This window comes from Tenrec ecaudatus, chromosome 1, assembly GCF_050624435.1.
Source record: "Tenrec ecaudatus isolate mTenEca1 chromosome 1, mTenEca1.hap1, whole genome shotgun sequence".
Taxonomy (NCBI): domain Eukaryota; kingdom Metazoa; phylum Chordata; class Mammalia; order Afrosoricida; family Tenrecidae; genus Tenrec; species Tenrec ecaudatus.
Genome location: NC_134530.1, coordinates 144,931,778 through 144,953,309, shown reverse-complemented (window position 1 = coordinate 144,953,309; position 21,532 = coordinate 144,931,778). Strand labels below are relative to the sequence as shown.

Genomic DNA, 21,532 nt, shown 5'->3' with positions numbered 1-21,532 from the left:
GTCCTTGGTGCCATCGAGTCCATCTGACCGCACAACGGAGCGACACACCGCCCAGTCCTGCTCCGTGCTCACAATGCTTGCTGTGTTTGAAGCCATTGCTGCAGCCACTGTGACAATCTGTCTCGTTGGGGACCTCCTCTCGTTTGCTACCCCTCCATTTTACCAAACAGGATGTCCTTCTTCAGGGACTGCTCTCTCCTGGCGATATGCCCAAAGTATGTATGACGGATTCTTGCCACCCTTGCCTCTAAGGAGCACTCGGGCTGGGCTTCCTCCAATCGAGATCTTTCTGTCCATTCGCAGTAGGTATTATCTGTGGTCTGGGTCCTACCAGCAGGCATTTTACATATGATCTCTCACTTAACAAGGTCCCGGGGTGGCGACTGTTTCTACCCTAACCTGAAGGTTGAGGGTTCAAAACCCACCCAGCAGTGGCACAGAAGAAAGGCCTGGTGATGTGTCTTCATGAAGATTATAGCCAAGAGAAGCCTCAGAAGAAAAGGTCAATGGTAACATATGGAACCAGCATGAGTCAGAATCCACCCAACCGCCGTGAGTTTGGTCTTCTGGCTTTAGTTCATGTAACGTCCCTCAAAATCAACCTTGGGCGTTGCTTACAAATGAGGTGTGACGTATTGGCTGTTGAGTGTGAAAGAGAGTTGAGACTGGGCGTGTGAAAATGTTGGGTACACAAAGGGACCGTCATACAAATACAAACCTGTATCTTATCATTACTCAGAGTTCAACTTCCGCTTTTATTTCAGCACCCACACACGCTCAATCTATATAAAGACCTATCTTTCTCAGGGATCCCCCCACCCCCAAACTCTCTCAGTCAGGCTAGTTTTTAGGGAGTGCAAACTCAGGGAGTGCGAGCTGATTTTGCCCAAACAACCATCAGGCCCTTCCCAAGCTAACACGGGTTGTTTCCCCATCCATTGGTATCATTTACCTCCGCTACTGCGCGTCCACTGCGTCTGTGTAATGACCTTCTTCTCCACAGCTGGCAGCAGGCAGGGAAGGCGGAGGGTCTTCATGCTGCTCCCCTGACTCGCCCTAGGATGGATGTGTGTGGCTGGAAGGAAATGGAGGTTGCTCTGGTCAATTTCGACAACTCAGACGAAATCCAGGAAGAGCCGGACTATGCCACAGACTTCGACCCAACCAGCCCCAAAGGCCGGCCTGGGAGCAGCCCCTTCTCCAACTGGCGGGTCCTCATCAGTGACACTTACCACGAGACAGCCTTCTGCAAGCTCCCCGAGGACGACGCCGATGCGCCCGGGCCGGAGCCAGTGGCCCTGAGCGAAGGAAGCCAGCGGGTGATCATCAACATTGCAGGCCTGAGGTTCGAGACCCAGCTTGGAACCCTCAATCAGTTCCCAGACACCCTCCTGGGAGACCGAGAGAAAAGGATGCAGTTCTTTGACTCCATGAGAAATGAGTATTTCTTTGACCGGAACCGGCCCAGTTTTGATGGGATCCTCTATTATTACCAATCTGGCGGGAAAATCCGGCGCCCGGCCAACGTCCCCATTGATGTCTTTGCTGATGAGATCTCCTTCTATGAACTGGGCAGTGAGGCCATGGACCAGTTCCGGGAGGACGAAGGCTTTCTCAAAGACCCTGAGATACCGCTCCCGACCAACGACTTCCACCGGCAGTTCTGGCTCCTCTTTGAGTACCCCGAGAGCTCCAGTGCGGCGCGAGGCGTGGCTGTGGTCTCCGTCCTGGTTGTGGTCATCTCCATCACCATCTTCTGCCTGGAGACACTGCCAGAGTTCCGGGAGGACAGGGAGCTGAAGGTGGTCAGAGACCCCAGCCTCAACACGAGCAAGACAGTTCTCTCCCACACCATGTTCACGGACCCTTTCTTCATGGTGGAATCCACCTGCATCGTGTGGTTCACCTTCGAGCTGGTGCTCCGCTTCGTGGTGTGCCCCAGCAAGACAGACTTCTTCAGGAACATCATGAACATCATCGACATCATCTCCATCATCCCCTACTTTGCAACGCTCATCACGGAGCTGGTCCAGGAGACGGAGCCGACTGCCCAGCAGAACATGTCCCTGGCCATCCTGCGGATCATCCGCCTGGTGAGGGTGTTCCGCATCTTCAAGCTCTCGCGCCACTCCAAGGGGCTGCAGATCCTGGGGCAGACGCTGAAGGCCTCCATGCGGGAGCTGGGGCTGCTCATCTTCTTCCTCTTCATCGGGGTCATCCTCTTCTCCAGCGCCGTCTACTTCGCCGAGGTGGACGAGCCCGAGTCCCACTTCTCCAGCATTCCTGATGGCTTCTGGTGGGCCGTGGTCACCATGACCACTGTGGGCTATGGTGACATGTGCCCGACCACCCCGGGGGGGAAGATTGTGGGCACGCTGTGCGCCATTGCGGGGGTCCTCACCATCGCCCTCCCCGTGCCTGTCATCGTCTCCAACTTCAACTACTTCTACCACCGCGAGACCGAGAATGAGGAGAAGCAGAACTTCCCGGCGGAAATCGAGAAAATCCTCAACAGCACGGGCAGCACGGACTCGCTCTCCAAGACCAGCGGTGGCCGCTCCACAGAGAACTCCAGGAAGTGACCGGTCCTCCAGCCATAGGCTTCTTGGCTCTTTCTCTCACGCTCTCGCTCTAACTCTCACTCCTGCTCACTCTTGCTCTCAGTTTCCCTCTTCTCCTCTCCTGCCCCCTTCCTTTCCCCTCTCTGTGTTTCAAGAGACCAAAATCAGTCCTTTGTGACCAAGAGGGCGCACTTAACCGCAAACTTTTAATAAACTCATAAATCCCGCACGCAACGCTGTGTTTTTCTAAGCTGCGCCCCTTATGCATGATGGAGAAATTCTCTTCTCCTTTCCTTGGAGAGCTTGGCCCAGTCCTTGGTCCTCGCAGTGTGGCTCCCAGATCAACCAGCAGTGGCGACACCACCTGGGTGTTTAGAAATGCACAGTGGGTGGGCTGCTCCGTAGACCTCCTGAATCAGAGTCTGCACACCTAACAAGACCTCGGGTGATTCGTTTGCCTAGTAAAGATTACAGTTAGCAGCCGGGCACCAACTGACGACAGAGGAGCACGTGAGGAGACACATGGATGCCACGGACCTACTGAGTACTCATGGCGACACCCTATTAGGGGAGTGGAGGAAGGACAGGACAGGGATACCAAGGTGGTCAAGGGTCAAACATAAGCCACTGTCTACTGCCCTCAAGGAGGGAAGGGCGTGCCAGCTGCTGGTTCCAGAAACCCTGCCTTTAATTGGAGCAGAACGAGTCCTGAAGTCTTGTTCCATTGCAGGGCCTGATAGCTAGTGAGCGCCTACTGTGGGCCCTCCGAACAAGGAAGCGGAGAGAATAAAACAGTCCCGCTTTTGTTTTCATGGCTTACAAGAAATAGATAATGGACGACAAGCAAGAATGGCATTTTGCGCTTCCAAATCTTGTTTACGGGAGTGGAAAGCTCCATTGCCTTTGTCACCCATGTTAAGCCATTATCTTTGCAAAGAGCACTGGAAACCAGGACTAGCAGTGTGTCTACTCACCAGTCTTTATTCAAAATATATTACATTTATATAAACCACCCGGTGTTTCGGACACTTAAGAGGTTTTTCAAGGGAAGCTTTCCACACTCAGGAGTCCAGGTGGTGTGTCCAGTGGGTTTACCTGTTGGGCTGCTAACCACAAGGTCAGCGGTTCAACTCCACCTGTTGTACTGTGGGAGAAAGATGAAGCTTTCTGTCCCCAGGAGACTTACAACTTCGGAGAGCTAACAGGCCCATTTTAATCTGCCCTCTAAGGTCGCTGTGAGTCGGAATCGATTCAACAGCACTGGGTTTGGCGGGGGTTTGAGTTTCCAGACTTGAAGTCAGAGGACCTCAATGAGGCCCTGTGGGTATGACTTTGGGCAAGGCATGTGGCCTCAGAGGGCCTCCCTTTTCTTATATGAAGAATGGACATGAAAACGACCTGGGCCTACCTCGAAGCAAGTTGATCAGTGGGGCTTATACAGGAGCGTGTGTTCAGAGGTATTCTGTCAACCAGAAGCAGCTAAATAAATGGGGGGATGCAGAAGAAGTGTCAATAAAACTATTTTAAAAATCAATATAAATGGGAGAGCTCTTTCTACCAACATTGAAATAAGACAGACTTATCAGATCGACTTCCCGCTCTGCACAGGAGCTTGGGGCTCGTTCTAAGCCCCCCAATGGGGTTGGGCACATGTCACCATAGCCCACAGTTGTCATGGTGACCACTGCCCACCAGAACAGGCCCCTGTGCCTTCCCAGCCCCCTCCCATGCCCAATCTGGCCAATGGGATTCTTTAGGGTCTCTGCCAGCTGCCGAGAATCTGCCCTCTGCTGGAGGGAGGTAGGTCTATGCAATGTCCTATTTCTCTGATCCTTGTCCCTGTATGTGCCCTCACGGTGACAAGGTGGAACTGCCCCTGTGAGTTCCCAAGGCTGTAACTGTTCACAGGAGTAGAAAGCCCCATCCCTTTCCCCTGGAGGCTGATGGTTTCAAACTCCTGATCTTATGGGGTGCAGTACAGTGCATGACCACTAAGCCACCAGAAATCTGTGGGTATAACCCCGCGCAGAGTGGGTTGTCTTTCAGTGTCCTGGTCTCACTCACTGCCTTTGAGTCCGGCTCTCCGAAACCCTGTAAAGCACCACACCAAAGAAAATAGTTGTTAGTCTTTTAAAAGGCTTTTGTTCGGGACCCATTTGCACTTCCCAAAAAAGGACAGCGCTGGCCTCTGGATCAGGTGCTGACCGCAAGCAGAAGGCAACTGATTTCAAAGAAAGAAGAAAGACACTGGGCTGAACCAATGTGGGGCAGGGACAGTAGTAGGAGTGGGTGCAAAGGCCTGTTTCATGAAGCTCTTCCAGGCGCTGGCCCACAGAATGCGTTCACATGGTGCAGACTCAACTACTACCCCACAGGTGGGCGGTTCCCGACCATCCAGAAGCCTTGTGGAAGAAAGGCCTGGCGATCGGCTGCCTCTGGAAACCCTGTGGGCAGTTCTCCCCTGCCACACCCAGGGTCACCATGAGTCAGACCAGCCCGTCGGCAAAGGAGCATGCACCGTGCTCCGCTCGATGTACCGTCTCGTTGCGTTTCACCCACCATTCTGAGGGAGATAGGCATCCTGGGTTGCCGAGAAGGAAGCAAGGCTCCTAAGAGCCACGTAGCTCCCCGTGTGTCAGACTGTGGGGGAGTCACCTGGGCGCCCCGAGTGGGAAAGCACTGACGTGAGCTGGTTCCCCCTCGCGGCAGCTCCCCGGGTGTCTGCGGCTGACTGTGCTTTTCAACACTGGATTTTGCACAAGTCCACCACCAGACCCTTCTGGGGGGACCCCAAACCGCCAACGTCCCACCAGCAGCTGAGCTCACTCACTGCACCACCCAAAGACTGCCCCCTAAAGGGACTAAGCATAAAATTGGGGTGATCAGACATAGATAGCACCTCGATCTCCCTGACCCCCACCTCTTACCCAATGGCTCTCAATTCACTTTCACTCCATAAGTGCACAAAAGTGGGGGCACCACCGCATGGCCCCCATCATCACCTGTTGATGCTGGGATGTCAGAAGGGCTGTGGTTTTGGGTCAACATCTATGTGGAGGACATCGAGGAGCCCAGCCCCCCTGTCTCAAAAGGAAGCTCTAGGCACCTCAGACACCTCTCGGTAACCTGCCGGCACCTCAGACCAGACACTGCTCTCAGAGACCAGGCGCCCTCCGGCCCCGGTCCCCCACCTGTGAGCCTCCAGCCTTCACTGTGCCTCCTGGGCTTGCTCCTTCCCAGGACTCCCCGAGGACACGCAGAGCAGTGCAGGAATACGCCCGGCTGGCAGCAGGAACCCAAAGCACAGGTAGACTCTCCCCTCTTGTCATTGAGAAACTCGAGTCCCTGGGGCTGGTGCTCAGACAGCCCCATCAGCGCTCTTGACCTCTCTGTCCATCACCTTCTCTGTTGGTCTCTGAGAGGTGAAGCAGGCATTGCCTGTGGGGCAGGAAGCATGGGATCCAATTTACACGCGATCCTCATCTCATGACAGCAGCTCTGGGCATGTGTGCGCACGTGTGAGAGCCAAAAATCCAGTCAGGGCGCAGGGTAGCAACGATGAAACACACACCTTTCCTCTAGCTCTTCAATGCTTCCTCCCCCCACTATCATGATCCCAATTCTACCTTGCAAGTCCGGCTAGACCAGAGGGTGTACACTGGTACAGATAGGAACTGGAAACACAGGGAATCCAGAGCGGATGATCCTTCAGGACTAGTGGTGAGAGTGGCGATACCAGGAAGGTGGAGGGAAGGTGGGGTAGAAAGGGGGAACAGATTACAAGGATCTACACAGAACCTCAGCAAAGTAGGTGAAGGGAGACGTCAGACAGTGTAAGACATGACAAAATAATAATAATTTATAAATTATCAAGGGTTCATGAGGGAGGGGATAGTGGGGAGGGAGGGGGGAAATGAGGAGCCGATACCAAGGGCTCATGTAGAAAGCAAATGTTTTGAGAATGATGATGGCAACAAATGTGCTTGACACAATGGATGTATGTATGTATTGTGAAAAAAGTTGTATGAGCCCCCAATAAAATGATTTTTAAAAACTCACTGCCATCATCAAGTTAGAGTTTGACTCATAATGACCCTATAGGACAGCGGTTTTCAACATGTGGGTCACAACCCGTATATAGGTTGAGTGACCTTTTTACAGGGGTCGCCTAAAACCATCGGAAAATACATATTTCTGATGCTCTTAGGAACCGAGACACCGCTCCTCTGTCCATCTCCAGGTAGGTCCGCCCACATGCAGATACGCTCACCTGGCATAAAGATTGTTACCCATGCTACACCATGCTTCAAGACAAAATTTCATTTATTTGTCATTAGAAATAAATATATAATGACATATTGTTTTTGTGATTCATCATGATGATCTCATGTTCAATTTGTAACAATGAAAATATACCCTGCATATCAGAGATTTACATGACAATTCATAACAGTAGCAAAATTAGAATTATGAAGCAGCAACAGAAACCATTTTATGGTTGGGGGGGTCACCACAACACAAGGACTGTATTAAAGGGTCACGACATTAGAAAGGTTGAGAACCACTATCCTAGGACCCCTTAACATGAGCCCCAGCTTTGCCTCCAGAGGGGAGGACTCCTGAGGCAGCTGTCATGTGGGAAGCCATGAGAAGCCCAGCACCCATTCAAAGCACCTGTGCCACCAAGTGAGTTACCTGGCTAAAGTCACTGAGGGTGTCCACCTGGGGCAACAAATTAAATTGGCGACTGTTTTATATATATATATATATGACTGGGAATGAGGGAACATGACTCCACCACTAACTAGCTCCTGGACCTCCCTCACATCCCCACACCAGCACCTACTGCCTCCCCCAAAGAAAGAGCACTCTCTTGTCTCTCTCTCTGCTGTCCAAAGACAGTAGCCTCAAGCCTCGGATGGTTATGAAGCGTGCCTATCAGAAGATGCTTATTGCATCTCAAAGGCAACACATACAAGCATTTTATGAATAATTTACATATGGAGTATACTTGGAAACCATGTATTTTTCACGTGGGTTAAATGGAACATATTAAAATTTAATTCCACCGGGGGTGGGCAGGGGCCAAACAAAACAGTAGGACAAAGTTGCCTAAGACAAGTATTTTCAAAGTCCCGGGTCTGCAGGGAATCCTCCCAATGACCGTTCATGGGACCAGCCCTCCCCTCAGCAGCCTTCCTCCTGGCACCCTTGCCCAGGCCCACCTTCACCCAGGGGGCAGGCAGACTCCTCAGGCTTCCCCCCAGCCCCCTCCCCAGGGAAGGGGAGGGGAAGGAGCACCCTAGGTGCCGCTGCCCTGCTCAGCAGTGGGTTCCAGTCTCCCAAACAAGGAGGCCACAAGCATTCTGCTCTCCCCACAGGAGGGAGCGGGGCTCCAAAGGCCTTTTGAAAGCAGGAAGAAAGCTCCCTGGGCTCCCCGGAGACAGCTGTTGGCCCCGCCAGCACATGCTAGAGGCAGGAGAGCTTTCCCTCAAAGGCAGGGATGAAAGGGCCCTGAGGTGTCAGGGAGCTGAGCGGGGCGATGGGAAAAGGGAGATCAAACGAACTTTTGTTCTCCACTCTCAGGGGAAGCAGAGGCTCACAGCTCCCGCTAAATGTCACCGCCTAATGAGTGGCCTCCCTGCTGCCACAGTCAACTACACGTCCGTCAGATGGATGTGGGTATGGTGACAGGGGTCCTCATTAGGAATCTCAACCAAGCTCCTGCTCTTCAGAACAGGGGGGCCTGACCGAGCCCCACACCCCCCAGCAAGGAGCAGGAGCAGAGAGGGCTGAGGAGAGCCAAGCCAGGGGCCCTCCCCCCACCACCCACCCTCACACATCCCGCCCTTCACCCCATCCCACCCTCCTCGCAATGAGCACAGGGATGTCTGGGGTTCTCTGAGATTCCAAGGGGGAGATCCCCAACAGGCACTGTGTGCTCAAGGGAGTCACTTTCTTAGATGTGTGTACAGGATGCTCGGCTCTTCCTCAAACCCTTGCCAGCTTCCAGCCGAGGGCCAGATGCGCAGGGGACACGGGAGTTACACAGCCCGCTGCCCCTCAGAGCGCCCTGTGGGAGCGGGTGGAGGGCTCCCGGGAGGACCAGATACCCATGCCCTGCCTCCCTGTGAAGGGTCCTGCTCCCAGAACAAGCCTTCTCTCTCTCCCTCTCTCTGCCCTGATACCCAGCCATGTCCTCCGGGAGGGAGGACCAGCCCTTGCCCTATTTGGACCCCCAAGCCGACCCCGTCCCAGGGCAGAGCCCAGTCTGTCCTGAAAGAAGTTCCTTTTCCCTCCCAGGGCCCGGTGCCTCAGGAATCGGGATGCAGCTTGGAGGCAGTCCCGGCCCAAGTCAGGGAGGGGATGGGTCCCAGGGGAGAGGGAGGAGGCTCCTTCTCTTCCTGGAGAGCAAAGTGCTCAGGCCCCCTCAGACAAGCTCTGTGATGTCAGAGAAGTTGGCGCTCCAACGATGGGACTTGGGCACCAGTTACAGGGGAAAGTGCTCTGGCCACACTGTGCCCCTGACCCCGGGCATCCTTCTGGTCTCCAGAGTCTAGGCTGCACTTCGCGCCCCAGAAGTGAGTAGGTTTAGAACCCTTCCTGTTTGGAGATGGCCTCCTTCTCCCAATGAAGAAAACTCAAATGGCATCCACAGGTTGAGGGTGAGGATGCCGGGGACAGAGGGTGGGACCTCGCACAGGGGACAGAGAAAGCAGCAGTGGCCGAGGCTCTAGTTTGGGGTCACAGAGGAGGAAAGACTGGGAAGAGTGGGTTTGTAGAGGGAGGGCAGGGGACGGTGCTTGGAGTCAAGCAGGTTGAGAGGGGGAGGGAGGTGAACTTATTTATTTGTTTATTTATTTTTAAATGAAAATAAATGAGTAGGAAGAGCCGGCACCTGCTCTTGGAAGCTGGGTTCCTCCTGGGGCAAAGCAACGGGCTGTGTCTAAGAGTCCAAAAAGCTGTTTGGCAGCCATCGAAGTGAGGCATCAACGACGTCCGCGTGGAGGAAGGACGCCAGTCTGTGTGATCCAAAGATTGTAATACTATCATCCAAATCAAACGGAGAGAATGGTATCAGCGCTTAAACTGAACACTTGGCTGGATGACATGGAAGCCCAGGATCCATTTGCAGGGTCCACACAAGGATTAAGCCTCTGGCCACTCCCTTCTGATTGTCGTTGATGTGAACAGCCATGTTGGCAGACAGAAAGCAGTGTCCAGTCGATTCTGGCAGACAGAGTTAGGTCAGAGTGTAAGGTCAGTGGATCTCCCTTCGATCCATTTTAAGGTTGTTTCAGTTATAAAAACGTGAAATGGAAACACAGATGGATAAGAACCTGGTGAATGGTCCTCCTGACCATGGACCAGGGATGTGAATCGCCTTGCTAACCAGCAGACACAATCGGAGAATGGATTGCTACAGATGCGATTAGGTTAAAATGTAGGACCCCACCATCTGATCTCCCTTATGCGCTATTTAAATTTGTTCTGATTTTTAATATTTCCTTTCTTTTCCATTGAGATTTTTAATCGGTTTTGCTTTGTTGTTGTTTTAAGTTAGGTTTTTAAAATTTAATTTCTGTTTCTGTATGTGAGATCTGGGATAGAGAAATCTAAAGAGACAGTAACTGGATTAATGGTTCCTAGGGCACGGCAGGGAAGGTTGGGGGAGTGGGGATGGAGAGCTAATAACAATGAATATGAAAATGAAGAATCCGGTCTAAAACTGGTTGTGGTGATGATTGTACACCTCTCCTTGATCTGGTGGAACTATCGAATTGCATGATATGTGAACTATCTGCAATAAGAATGATTGGAGAAGGGAATGTGCGGATGTGCTTTATACAATTGATGTATGTATATGTATGGATTGTGATGAGAGTTGTATGAGCCCCTAATAAAATGTAAAAAAAGAAAAAGATTAGGGCAAAGAATGTACAGATGTGCTTTATACAACTGATGTATGTATATGTATGGATTGTGATGAGAGTTGTATGAACCCCTAATAAAATGTTTTAAATAAATAAAGGCATCAGGTATTCACCAAAAAAAAAAAAAAAGACTATTGAGGAAAAATCCCCAGCTGCACCAGTGATAGAGGAAGAGGGCTTGAGACATGTTTGATGTGCGTCGCTCTAAAACATCCTCTGCAAATGAAATGCCCAAGCCCGACTGTCTTCCTGGCAAGTGGGTGCTTTACTTATGTACGTGTGTCAATAGGACACTGTGTTAGTCCGGGTGGGCTAGAGAAACAAATTCATAGACACTCATATGTGTGTAGGAAAAGAACTTTATCTAAAGAGTAATTGTACATTAAGAAAACATCCCAGCCCAGTCTAGATCAAGTCCCTAAGTCCAATATTAGTCCAGATATCCCGTATCAGTCTCTTCAGAATTCCTCTTCAGACTCACGCAGTACATGCAATGACACCGAATGAAGGAAGGCCACAGGCCAGTGGGTGGAAAGTCTGGTGGATCCAGCGGCAGTGGAAGCATCTCAGCGCTGGCGTGGGTCTCCACGTGGCTCCTCCAGCTCCAAGGCTCTGGCTGCCATCAGCATGGCTCCATGTGGCTTGTCAGCAGGAATGTCTCACAGGGAGACTGTGTGTCCGGCCCCCAGTGAGCTACTTATCTCGTTCAGGCCTCCAAATGAGGTCACCAAGCTGCGACCTGATTGACAGGCTAGGCTCCACCCCGTCACAAGTTGAGCGGAGATTGTGTAATTGCCACAGGCCCGTCCTCTGAGGGAGCACCAGCAGGGGGCACAAACAGGCGGATCTGGAAAGGCAGGGTGTGGACGGAGCCCAGGGTGCACAGCAGCTCCAAATCCCTGCACTTGAGCCATCTGAGAAAACATCCCTACCCTCTCTAAACCAGGCTCATTGTGCTAGCTATTAACGTTCCTGAGAATGAAATGAGGGGTGGAATATGAACCCCCTTTCCGAGAGCAGACACCAAATCCATCCTTCCCTCCCTTCCATGCAAACAGACACACTACCATCAAGTCCAGGCCGGCTCATAGCCACCCTAGAGGACCAGGTGGAACTGCCCCTGTGGATTTCTTTACCGGAGTAGAACACCTCATCTTTCTCCCGTGGAGTGGCTGGTGGTTGTGAACCACTGACCTGGTGGCTAGCAGCTTAAGGCTTAACCTATCCGGACACGGGGGTTCAAAGGTTCAAATTGGAAGTCAGCCCCTGTTGCCACTAGGTGGCAACACTGTGCCTGCCCTCAGGAGCGGTCCCGGGAACACTGCGACCATGGCCACTGCCCTCTGCCTGCTGTGAGCCCTTGACCCTTGACCGCAGGGCTGCATTTTCCCCAAAGCCAAGAGCATCCATCTCCAGCCTCCCCTGCGTCAACAGCAGGGGCCATTTACTGCCTCGCCCTTCGGGGTGGGGGGGGGGGTGAGGGTCAGAGACTGGGGTGTCAGCTCTCTGAGTCCCTCTGGGGCCCGGATGGAGACGCTGCCACCCGCCTCTCTCCCAGCTTCCTGTAGCTGCAGGGGCTCCCTGGCTGGCAGCCCACAGGGTGTCCTTCCCCTCTGGGTCTCTGAGAAGTTTTTTCATCCAAGAACAGCGCTTAGGACAAGCCAATCTGTCTTGGGAGAAGGAAGGCCAGAAAGCTCATTGGAGGCAAGGATGGCGAGACTTGGTCTCACTTACCTAGGACAAGTTGTCAGGAGAGACCGGTGCCTTGACCAGGAGAAGGGCCTCATCCTTGGTCAAGTGGAGGGGAGGGAAAAAGAGGAAGAAGCTCAGCGGCATGGACTGGCCCGGTGCTGCAGCAGTGGGCTCGGCATGGCACCAGTGGAGGGGGCGGCGCAGGAGCAGGCGGCGTTTCCTTCTGCTGAGCACGTGGCTGCTATGAGAGTCGGGCGACTCCTTGACACCTGACACAGCAGGTATGACTCAGATGGGAGCAGGGCGTCCCCGGCTCCACCAGGGCTCCACCCGCACACCGAGAGCCTAGATCCAAACACCGTGCCAGGCGTTCGGGCCTCGGTCTCTCTTCTTGAGAGTGCCTGATTCCCCCCAGGGTGAAGCCCAGGGGACCAGGTGTTGGCTGAGAGTCCCCAGGTGAGTCTTGTCATGACCCCTTGACCCATGAAGAAGTTAGCGGAGAGCGGCTGAGCCACGTGTGCCCACAATCTCACAGCCTGCATCACGTGTGGGCCTGACACCCAGCACCTGCCCTGAGCACTGAGGGCCCCTGACTGCAGAGCTGCCCCTATGATCGTGGCAGGGATTCAAGGGGGGGGGGAAGTGGGGAAATAACAGCACCCAGGCAGGATCTGGAACCTTCCGAAACTCCAAAAACATGCCAAGAGTTGAGTGAAAACCATGTATCTTTCCAAACCCCTAGAACAGTGGTTCTCAACCCTCCTCGAGGGTGCTGCGACCCTTTCATACAGTTCCTCATGTGGTGGTGACCCCCCAATCATAAAGTTATTTTCATTGCTACTTCATAACTGTCATTTTGCTACTGTGATGAATTGGGTGACCCCTGTGAAAGGGACATTCAACGCCCAAAGGGGTCGCGACCCACAGGTTGAAAACTGCTGCCTTAGATGCTCAGGTTGCTTATTAATCCACCTAGTCAAAGCTGCTCATGATGGATAGGGAAAAGCTAAGCCTGCCTCAACCCCAGGCCCAGCCTCAAACTGAAGCCAGAATGGGCCTCTGTGCAGCCAGCCCCCACTCCCCACCCCCAGCTAGCTCCCCCTTCCCCACCAGGCTCAGCTCTCGGCTGCCCCCTGCCTTCCTCTCGCTCGCACAGCCTCCAAGGAGCCTCCTTGGGATTTTTCAGGGCAGACTTGGAGGAAGGTCCTTTGTGGTGACATCTAGATGGTCCACCTGGAGCAGCAGCCAGACACACACAGAGGGCACTCAGTGTGGACCCCAGCCGGCTGGGAAGGTCCCCAGGATGCCTCCCCTTCCTCAGAGGCCCCAGGGCAGAGGCTGGTAAAATCTAGGGCGCACAGCCTGACAGAGGGCGTGTTTGACACCCCATGGGTGTGTGAAACACGCTGGCAGATGGAGTTTTGAGTGCAGAATTGCCAGCTTTTTTAGGACACAAGGAAAATGAGGGAGCCATGGAATGGAGTAGGGGACATCTCAGCCCACAAAGCTGTTGTCGGCAGTGGCTTTGTTTTTGATCGCCATTGCGCCTGACCGGAGGAAGAAATGCCACACAGTCTGGCCACCTCCCAACGGTCGGTTGAAGATTGCACCGCTGTGGTCTGTGGGCTTTCCATGGGCTGATCTTCAGAGGCAACTGCCAGGCCACTCTTCCTAGTCTGCCATCGTCTGCAGCAAGAGGCTCCAATGTCAGGGAGCAGTATCACCTGAAGGGGTATTGATCAGAAATCTAGCTCAGGTCCCCTGCACAGAAGAGGAGAATCCTCCCATCAGAACACCCCCCCCCCAACAAATCCCACAGCGACAGGTCTCCTGAGCCTTTGAGAAGCCTCCCCCAGAGAGCTCTTGGAGGAGGAAGCCCGGGTTTCATTCAGCAACGTGGCTTCAGCACAAATGGCCAGAGATGCTCTGTCTCTATCCACGTGGGGGGCGGGGTGGGGGGGGAAGTCACCTGGCAAGGACCTGGCACCCTGTCCCCAGGACTGGGCTGTGTGGAAAGGCCATAGTCCCTGTGTCACTCTTATTCACCTTCTAGCGCAGGTACCTGCCCTGGGGCAGGCAGCTTCTGTCCCTGTTTGTGGGGACATGCTGGGTCCCACCTGGCACCTATACCCTACAGATCTGACCAGTCCCGTGGCCACCGGGGCACTTCCAAGAACGCAGGGGTAGCTTCTTCCCCGGGGGTGGGATATCTGAGGGACCGCAGGGGGGGTGGAGGGGTGCTGAAAGTGTCCGAGTGGGCAGGAAGAGTGGGATTATCAGACTAGTGGGGGGCCATGGGGAACACAACCCTCAGCTCAAGGCAAAGATGAAGAAGCCGACGCCGTAGTCTGGTGGGCAGAGGAGAGAGACGGGCCTGGGTGGGGAAAACACACAAGAGCCCTGTTGAGGCGGGGCCACATCTCGTGTTTGCGCGCCTCCTGTAGCCATTGGCACTGTGCCCTGCACGTAGTAGGCACTTGTTTGGTTAGCGAATACACACCCACCCCCAGATTGCCTGGGCGGAGAGGGCAAATGTGTGTGTAAATGCCATTCCCTCTCTCTGAGAAGTGTCACACGGCCCCAGGGAGCTGACACAGGGGCTGAGGCTGAGGTGTGGGGACCCTGGCGGCCCCAGTGGCTAGGGTAGCACACTTGGTCACTAACCAAGAAGGGGGATTCTTGAGTCCAACCAGAGGCTTCTTGGAAGGAAGGCCTGGTGACTTAGGTACCTCCCTCCAAAATCGGCCATTGAAGACCCAAGAGCACAGTTCTGTTAGGTTTCTTGGGTGGGTAACACTTCGCACAAGAAAGAATTCACGCCAAAGCCTGGTTTGTGATCCAAGTGGGTTTTTATAAAGGACAGAAGGAGTTTCCCGTTTTACAGTCTCGAGAGTACACGCTATTTCAGGGAAGTGTGCCAAACTGTGTAAAAGCTGCCGTGAGCCCACAAGTGAACGCGGGCAACCTCGGGCACTGCACACCCACACACGGTGACCTGAGGCCCAGGAGACCTGGCACTGCAGAGTGGTGCAGGAGCAGGGTAAAGAACAGGCCGTCCACTGCTAAGGTATTTAAACCTCTGGCTGCGGAGGCGTGGCTGGTGGATTGGTTGACCCCATTGGCTGCATCAAGCCCACCTGGTGCAGGGGTTGGGGTGAACTGGAGCATGGGATGTTCCTGCCTGGTTGGAGGCCTCTCTCAGAGCGTCCTCCCTCCCTCTGCCGGACCTAAACTCTGAGAGAACAGCATTTCTGGTCTGGGTTTTAATGGGCCTGGGGAGAAAGGGACTCTCCGTTTCATGGTTGGGGTCAGAGGAGGTGGTGGACAAAAGGCACCAAGGGAAGGGGTGGAGGGCAGTGTGTCCAGGGATGGAGGCCAAGGCCACCACCACACCCACCCCCGTGGAGGTGGCTGGGGCCGTGCAGTCCCCAGACAGAGCACAATCCCAGCAACCAGAGCGAGGTCATTACTTTGGTCTGCAAAGTGCTGAGCCCCAGCCCTACCCAAAAGTCCACAGTATGCCCAGGGGGCCAGAGCCTCCATGGGGTCATGGGCTAGTCCATGAGCATGTCCCCAGTGTCCTCGGGCACACGGGACAGCATGGTCTCGCCTCTCCAGCTCCAGCTGAAAATTACAAATGATCCAGGAGGTCAGAGAGAGAGCCCATCAGAGAACACGTGCTGAGAAGAAAGGTCCTCAGTGAGGCAGGGACCACGCCTCTAGTGTCTGGGTGCTTCCAGTGGCCATTGGCACTGTGCCTTGCACGTAGTCGGCACCTGGTGCACTTTACTGTTCCCTTGGCCAGTGCTTCCAAGAATGCCTGGGCCTTGTGAGGCAGGTGAGCATCAGGTCTCCGGATGGGAAAAGACAAGGTGTGCAGAGCTGGCATTTGAGATTGTGTCACTAGAGGGCGCTCCAGGACAAGACCTGAGTTGCCGGCCCCCAACCCATCCACCTGCTTCTAGGAATCGAAGGTTGTTTGTTCATTCTGCATGCACCCGCTGAACAAATGTCATTGTTACTGTTAGCTGACGTCAAGTCGGCCTCCAGCTCCCGGCAGCCCAAGACCCCAAGGAACAAAGCGCGGCCCGGCCCTGTGCCTGCCCCACGTAGCAGAACACACTGCTGGGACCCATTCTTTTCTTTGTCCTTCATACTAAACACAACTGTCTAATGTTGTTTGTTCTGTGGCGGTTTTTCATTGTAAATTAGGCGAGGCTCGCATTTCGGATCACCTTTGTTTTCAGCTGTTGACACCACCATTAATCAATCAGCCCCCACCTCCTCCTTCACCAGATGACCCTCCTCCATTCTCGTCCCTCCCTGGCCCTGCCCTCCCCACTTGGCAATCTCCAAAGTCTGGTCCCTTTGTATGAACGTCTTTATCTCATAGCGTATTTGCTCGTTCGTGATTGATAGACTTCCCTCAGCATGCTGTGCCCCAGCTGGTTTCGTCACTGATTTTCAGCGACGCATGCTCCTCACCGTGCGCATGTGCCAGTTTCTTTATCCAATCTTCTGCAACTACGCTCGCAGGTAGTGTCCGTCTCCTTGTTATTCTGAACAGTGCTGCGATGACTGTGGTTTGTGTTATGACGCTTGATCCTTTCGGACGTACACGCCGCAGAGGGAATGCCGGATTGGATGGTTGCTTGAAGTACTGCCACGTTGCTTTCCACAGTGCTTGTACACGTTTACAGCCCCCACCCCCAGCAGGGTAGGGGTGTTCCAGTCTGTCCATAGCCTGGCCAGCATTGGTTATCTTCTGGCTTTGTATGCCCTGCGCTCAAAGGAAGAAAAGTGCAGGACACTCCCACAAGAAATCAAAAGAGACTTGCATAGACAGAGAAACATTATGTTCGTGGATAGGAAGGTTTAATATTGTGGACGTGCAAATCTACCCAAAGCAGTCCACAAACGCAACGTAATTCCAATCCAGATCCCAACTTCATTCTCCAAAGAAGTGGGAAAATGAATTACTAACTTTATACGGTGAGGGAAGGGATCGAGCATAAGCAAAGAATTTCTCAAGAAGAACAAAGTCAGAGGGCACACATGCCCTGACCTCAAAGCCTGTTACACAGCCACCATGGTTAAAGCAACCTGGTAGCACAGTGAGGCGACATAGACCGGGAACGGGATGGCTAGCCCAGAAATACACTTGTCTATCGATGGAAAACTGATCTTCAACAAAGGGCCAAGCAACACCAAATGGGACAGACATGGCCTCTTCAACAAATGCTGTGGGCAAACCGGATTCCCAACCAACAGAAGAATGAAGCAGGATCCACACCTCAACCCACGTACCACGACAAGCTCAAGATGGATCGAAGGTCAAGGTGTCAACCCCAGAACCATACAGATCATCCGTGAGAGCATAGGAAAGAACCTCCAGGGTGAATTGCGGGGCAGACTGCTATGATATCCAAGGAAGGAAGTACCTATGGCGGATGAAAATGGGTGACTGGGCCCTGAGAAATAAGACACTTAATGGGTCCAAAGACTTCATTGAAGGAGTAAGAAGAGAAGCAGCCCGTGGGGTTTTCCTGGGTTGCTTTTAGGAAGTGACTCCTCAGGCCTGTCTTGTTCGTCTGTCTTCGTCCGGAAACTCTGCTGAAGCCCATCCAAGATAGCAGCATGAAAGTCGGCCCTGACTGACAGTGGTGGCATTGGCTGACCTGGCACTTTGCTCAGGGACGGGGCCCAGGAAGCAAGAGTCTAAGCCTGTGCTGACTGCTGCGGATATCCAACCGCCTGCGCTGTGACTCCTGTCCTCAGAGACAAGGTGTGCCTTAGCAGAAACATAAGATGTTTACGTGAAAACAGTATATCCATATTAATCTATCACTTTTCTTCTGCTTATTGAATGCTGATGTGTTGCATCTTCTCACCTGGATGCCCCGTCTGCCAGAATGGCTCACCTTCTCTCTCCGTCTTTGCTCCATATGCCACTCACATTGATCCCACTCTTACCGCCTGGTTGTAGGGTTTACAGTGTCCCTCAGCACCCCTCATCCTCTGGACCCCGTGCACCCAGAACCATCTAGCAGGCGCCAGTGTTGGTCTGCCCCATTCCAACCGGAGCTCCAGGAAAGGCAGGCCTGCCGTGTTCTCCGAGGAACCCAGCCGACGGAGCCAGTGCTGCCTGGCCACAGCCCTGTCACACGGCTGCAACCTTCGCGGGGCACGCAGTCCCATCACTCTCCCACAGGGTGAACGGTGTGGAGTGCAGTCGCTTCCGACTCACAGCCACCCCGCATGGCAGAATCTAACTGCCAGGTTGGACTTCCATCCTGTGACCTTTCTCAGGGGGTGCAGCTGGAGGGGTGTGAACTGCCGAGTCAACCAGCAACGTGTGTGTGTGCGTGCGTGTGTGTGCGCGCGCTTGCACCGCCCAGGGACTCCCACTCAATATTTGCTAACGACTAGAACACGTGACCATTGGCATTCGCCTCAGGTAAAGGGAGTGCCCGGGGGTCAGCCAATCAGAGTCCATGCAGAGGGATCCCTCTACTTCCAGGCAGCACCTAAAGGCTTCTGGAGCAGGGACCCTCCGGCCCTGGCCTGCCTGGCCTGTGTCCTGTCTGTCCCTGTGCACACTGCCTGCTGCAGAGGCTCTCTTAGGCTGGCTGCACTCCTGTGACTTGTCGTTGGGAGGCCTCTGACATGGGGACAGCTCGGCCATCCCTGTCTGCAGGACCTTCTCCCTTCTGCTGCATGAAGGAACAAACTGCAGGGCAGGGAAAACAATCCATCATTTTGTCATAACATTTCCATTTCAAAGGCTTCTCCTCCAAGCTTCTCTGGGCCAAAGCTTCCTCTCATTATCATGAGAGGCGTTGGCAGGGAGCTGAGTGACAGGGAGGAGGCGGCTGGAAATGGGCTCCAGGCCTTGGGGAGCCACTGTGTCTAGTCAGGGGTGTGAGGGGCTGGGGCTGGGAGGGGGGTGGCCTGGGCCCAAGGGAGACCCTGTGTCCTTGTCATGTGTCTTTGTGTGTGATTCTATGCGACCCTGTGTGTCTGCGTCAGGTGTGTGTGTGTGTGCTGTGCGCATGTGTGTTTGTGTGTCCACATGCTCATGTCTCCGTGAACTCCTGTTCTGGTCCTGTCTGAGATTTACTACTCACTCGTTTAGCATGGCACTGGGCGCCTGGGGCCTTGGCCAGCATCCACTGTGGCCACCACCCCAGGGCCAGGCACCCAGCTTCCTGAGATAGATGGACTCGAGATGGAAGGTGGCTGCAAACCCCCAGGAAATGGGGAGGTGGGGTCTGGTGGAGTCAGAGGTCATCTCAAAGGGGAGGGTCTGTCTAGACAAGGCTTCTGAAGGTGCTCAGTTCCCGTCTAGTCTAAATTCACTCAAAACCAAGCCTGTCCCTCTGCAAACAAACACCAGAACCCACAGCCGTCGAGTGGACGCCAGCTCAGTGGAACTGGCCCTGTGGGATTCTGAGCCGGAATTGTTGGTTCATCTCCCCCACAGGCTCATCTCCCCCCCACCCCCCGGCAGAGCAGCTGGCGGGTCCCCACCTTGACCTTCCATTCTCACATTTACCCAGTGTGCACTTGCACCCAGACCCCTTTCTGTCCGGCCAGGGGCTGTGAACTTGGGAAAGAGGCCCTGGTTCTGTGGACGGGGCTGTGGGGAGATAGACCGATGGGCGCCAGGCCTGTGCGGTGACTCCCCAGTAAGTATGAGTCAGCACTGACGTACCCGGCTCACTTCAGGAAAAGGGAGCATTCCGCAGGTCGCCCAAGCAGGGTCTCGTGGTTGTTGGGGGCCCAGCGACACCCCCATTTAATACATAGTTTGTAACGTTAAAAAAATCCACAAACGTAGAAATGTATGTGATCTCCTACCAGTTCACGGTATTTCTGCCCAATTGTATAATCATTCCCTAAATGCCAACCAACCACGGAATTGTTTCGGAGGTTTCTTCTCTTGGCTCGTAAACACTTCCCACACGGCCTCCTCCCCAGAGCCCTTAGTTCAGAAGCCCGGGGAGGCCTCAAATTGCAGTTTGCTTTGGCACCCAATAAAAGATCTTCACGTGTCGTTTCCGCCACGTTCCGCTGGTGTTGGCTCCACGACAAACTCCCAGAGGAAAACTGCTTGGCTCCGGAGAACCTTGCTGGTTGCGATGCGAGCCAGGCACCGCTCCACAGGGTGTGCGGAGGCATCCGAGATGTCCGAATGGGAGGGGCAGCCAGTCGTCAAGGAGACAGACAAGGAAGTGCCACAGCATCCTGGCACTACAGGCTCATGAGTTTCACAGGGGGGTCCCTGGCATTTCTTCCTGGTCCATCTTACTGGGACAGCTCCGCTGACAGCATGGCGGCATCAGCCTGACAAACGGCCTCCTCTGACAAACGAATGGTGGCCACACATGAGGTTCCTTAGCTGGAAACCCAATTTGGGTCTCTCATGTGGAAAATGACAATTCTACCTCTGCCCACTGACACCTGATCATGGTACAGGTGGCTTGGGACTGGCCAGAGCCGCACATGGGGTCAGCACCTGCCAACTTGACATATCAAAGTGTAGGGGTGGAGTCTAGCCCATCAATCAGGTCACATTGTGATGGTGACTCCTTGTGAGCGTGGTCTTCTCATAAAGAGGGTCCTGGGGACCTCCCCTCCCTGTCTGCTTTCACCTTTCTGCTGGCTGTCCCCTAATGCTGCCAGAGCTCTCACCAATGGATCCACAGGACTTTGCTCCCACCGGCCTGTGGTCTTCCTGCACTCTGCATCATTGCATGTGGCTGCATGGGTCTGAAGAGGGTCTTATGGACTAGTGTCAGACTTATGGACTTGAGTTGGACTGGGCTGGGATGCTTTATTGATATTTAATTACTTCTCGATAGAAAGCTCTTTTTTACACATAGTGTCTCTGGAGTTGTGCCTCTAGTTATCCCGGCCTAACACAGCACCAACAGCAACACCTAGGGAAAGCACTGGGTGCCAGGGACCCACAGGAGAGGTGCCAGCCCAGCCAGGTCAGCAGGGTCCTGAAGAGACAGGATTGAGTTGCGGTTGAAGGACAAATAAACTCTCATCAGACTAGGGCTTGGACTGTGGAGAACATTCCAGGCCGACCATTCTCTGTGGCCAGAAAAACCTCCAGCCTCAGTATATGGGGCTGCAGGGCTCCTATGACTACTGCCCTGTGTGCCCAGGAGGAAAATGTTGCACACAGATCCACCAAGGACAGACATGGACACGGGGGTGGGGGGTGGAGGGGGATTTGATCCAAGCCTTGTGGTTATGAAAGCACCGTATTTAGACTTTCTATATTAACTCCAGTTGAGGTTGGGGTGTTTAAAAATACAATTCGTTCGATGTAAA

At 53.8% G+C, this 21,532-nt stretch overlaps 1 protein-coding gene across 1 annotated transcript; it reads left to right on the top strand.

Moving 5' to 3' along the window:
• The first annotated feature begins 1,061 nt into the window (after positions 1–1,061).
• KCNA10 (potassium voltage-gated channel subfamily A member 10) lies at positions 1,062–2,582 on the top strand. Its single transcript, XM_075540300.1, has one exon. The coding sequence runs from the start codon at positions 1,062–1,064 to the stop codon at positions 2,580–2,582; it is 1,521 nt and encodes a 506-aa protein (XP_075396415.1).
• The last annotated feature ends 18,950 nt before the right edge of the window (positions 2,583–21,532 follow it).

Excerpts from the sequence above, each read along its gene's own strand:
- KCNA10 (XM_075540300.1), top strand. The coding sequence starts at position 1,062 with ATGGATGTGTGTGGCTGGAAGGAAATGGAGGTTGCTCTGGTCAATTTC.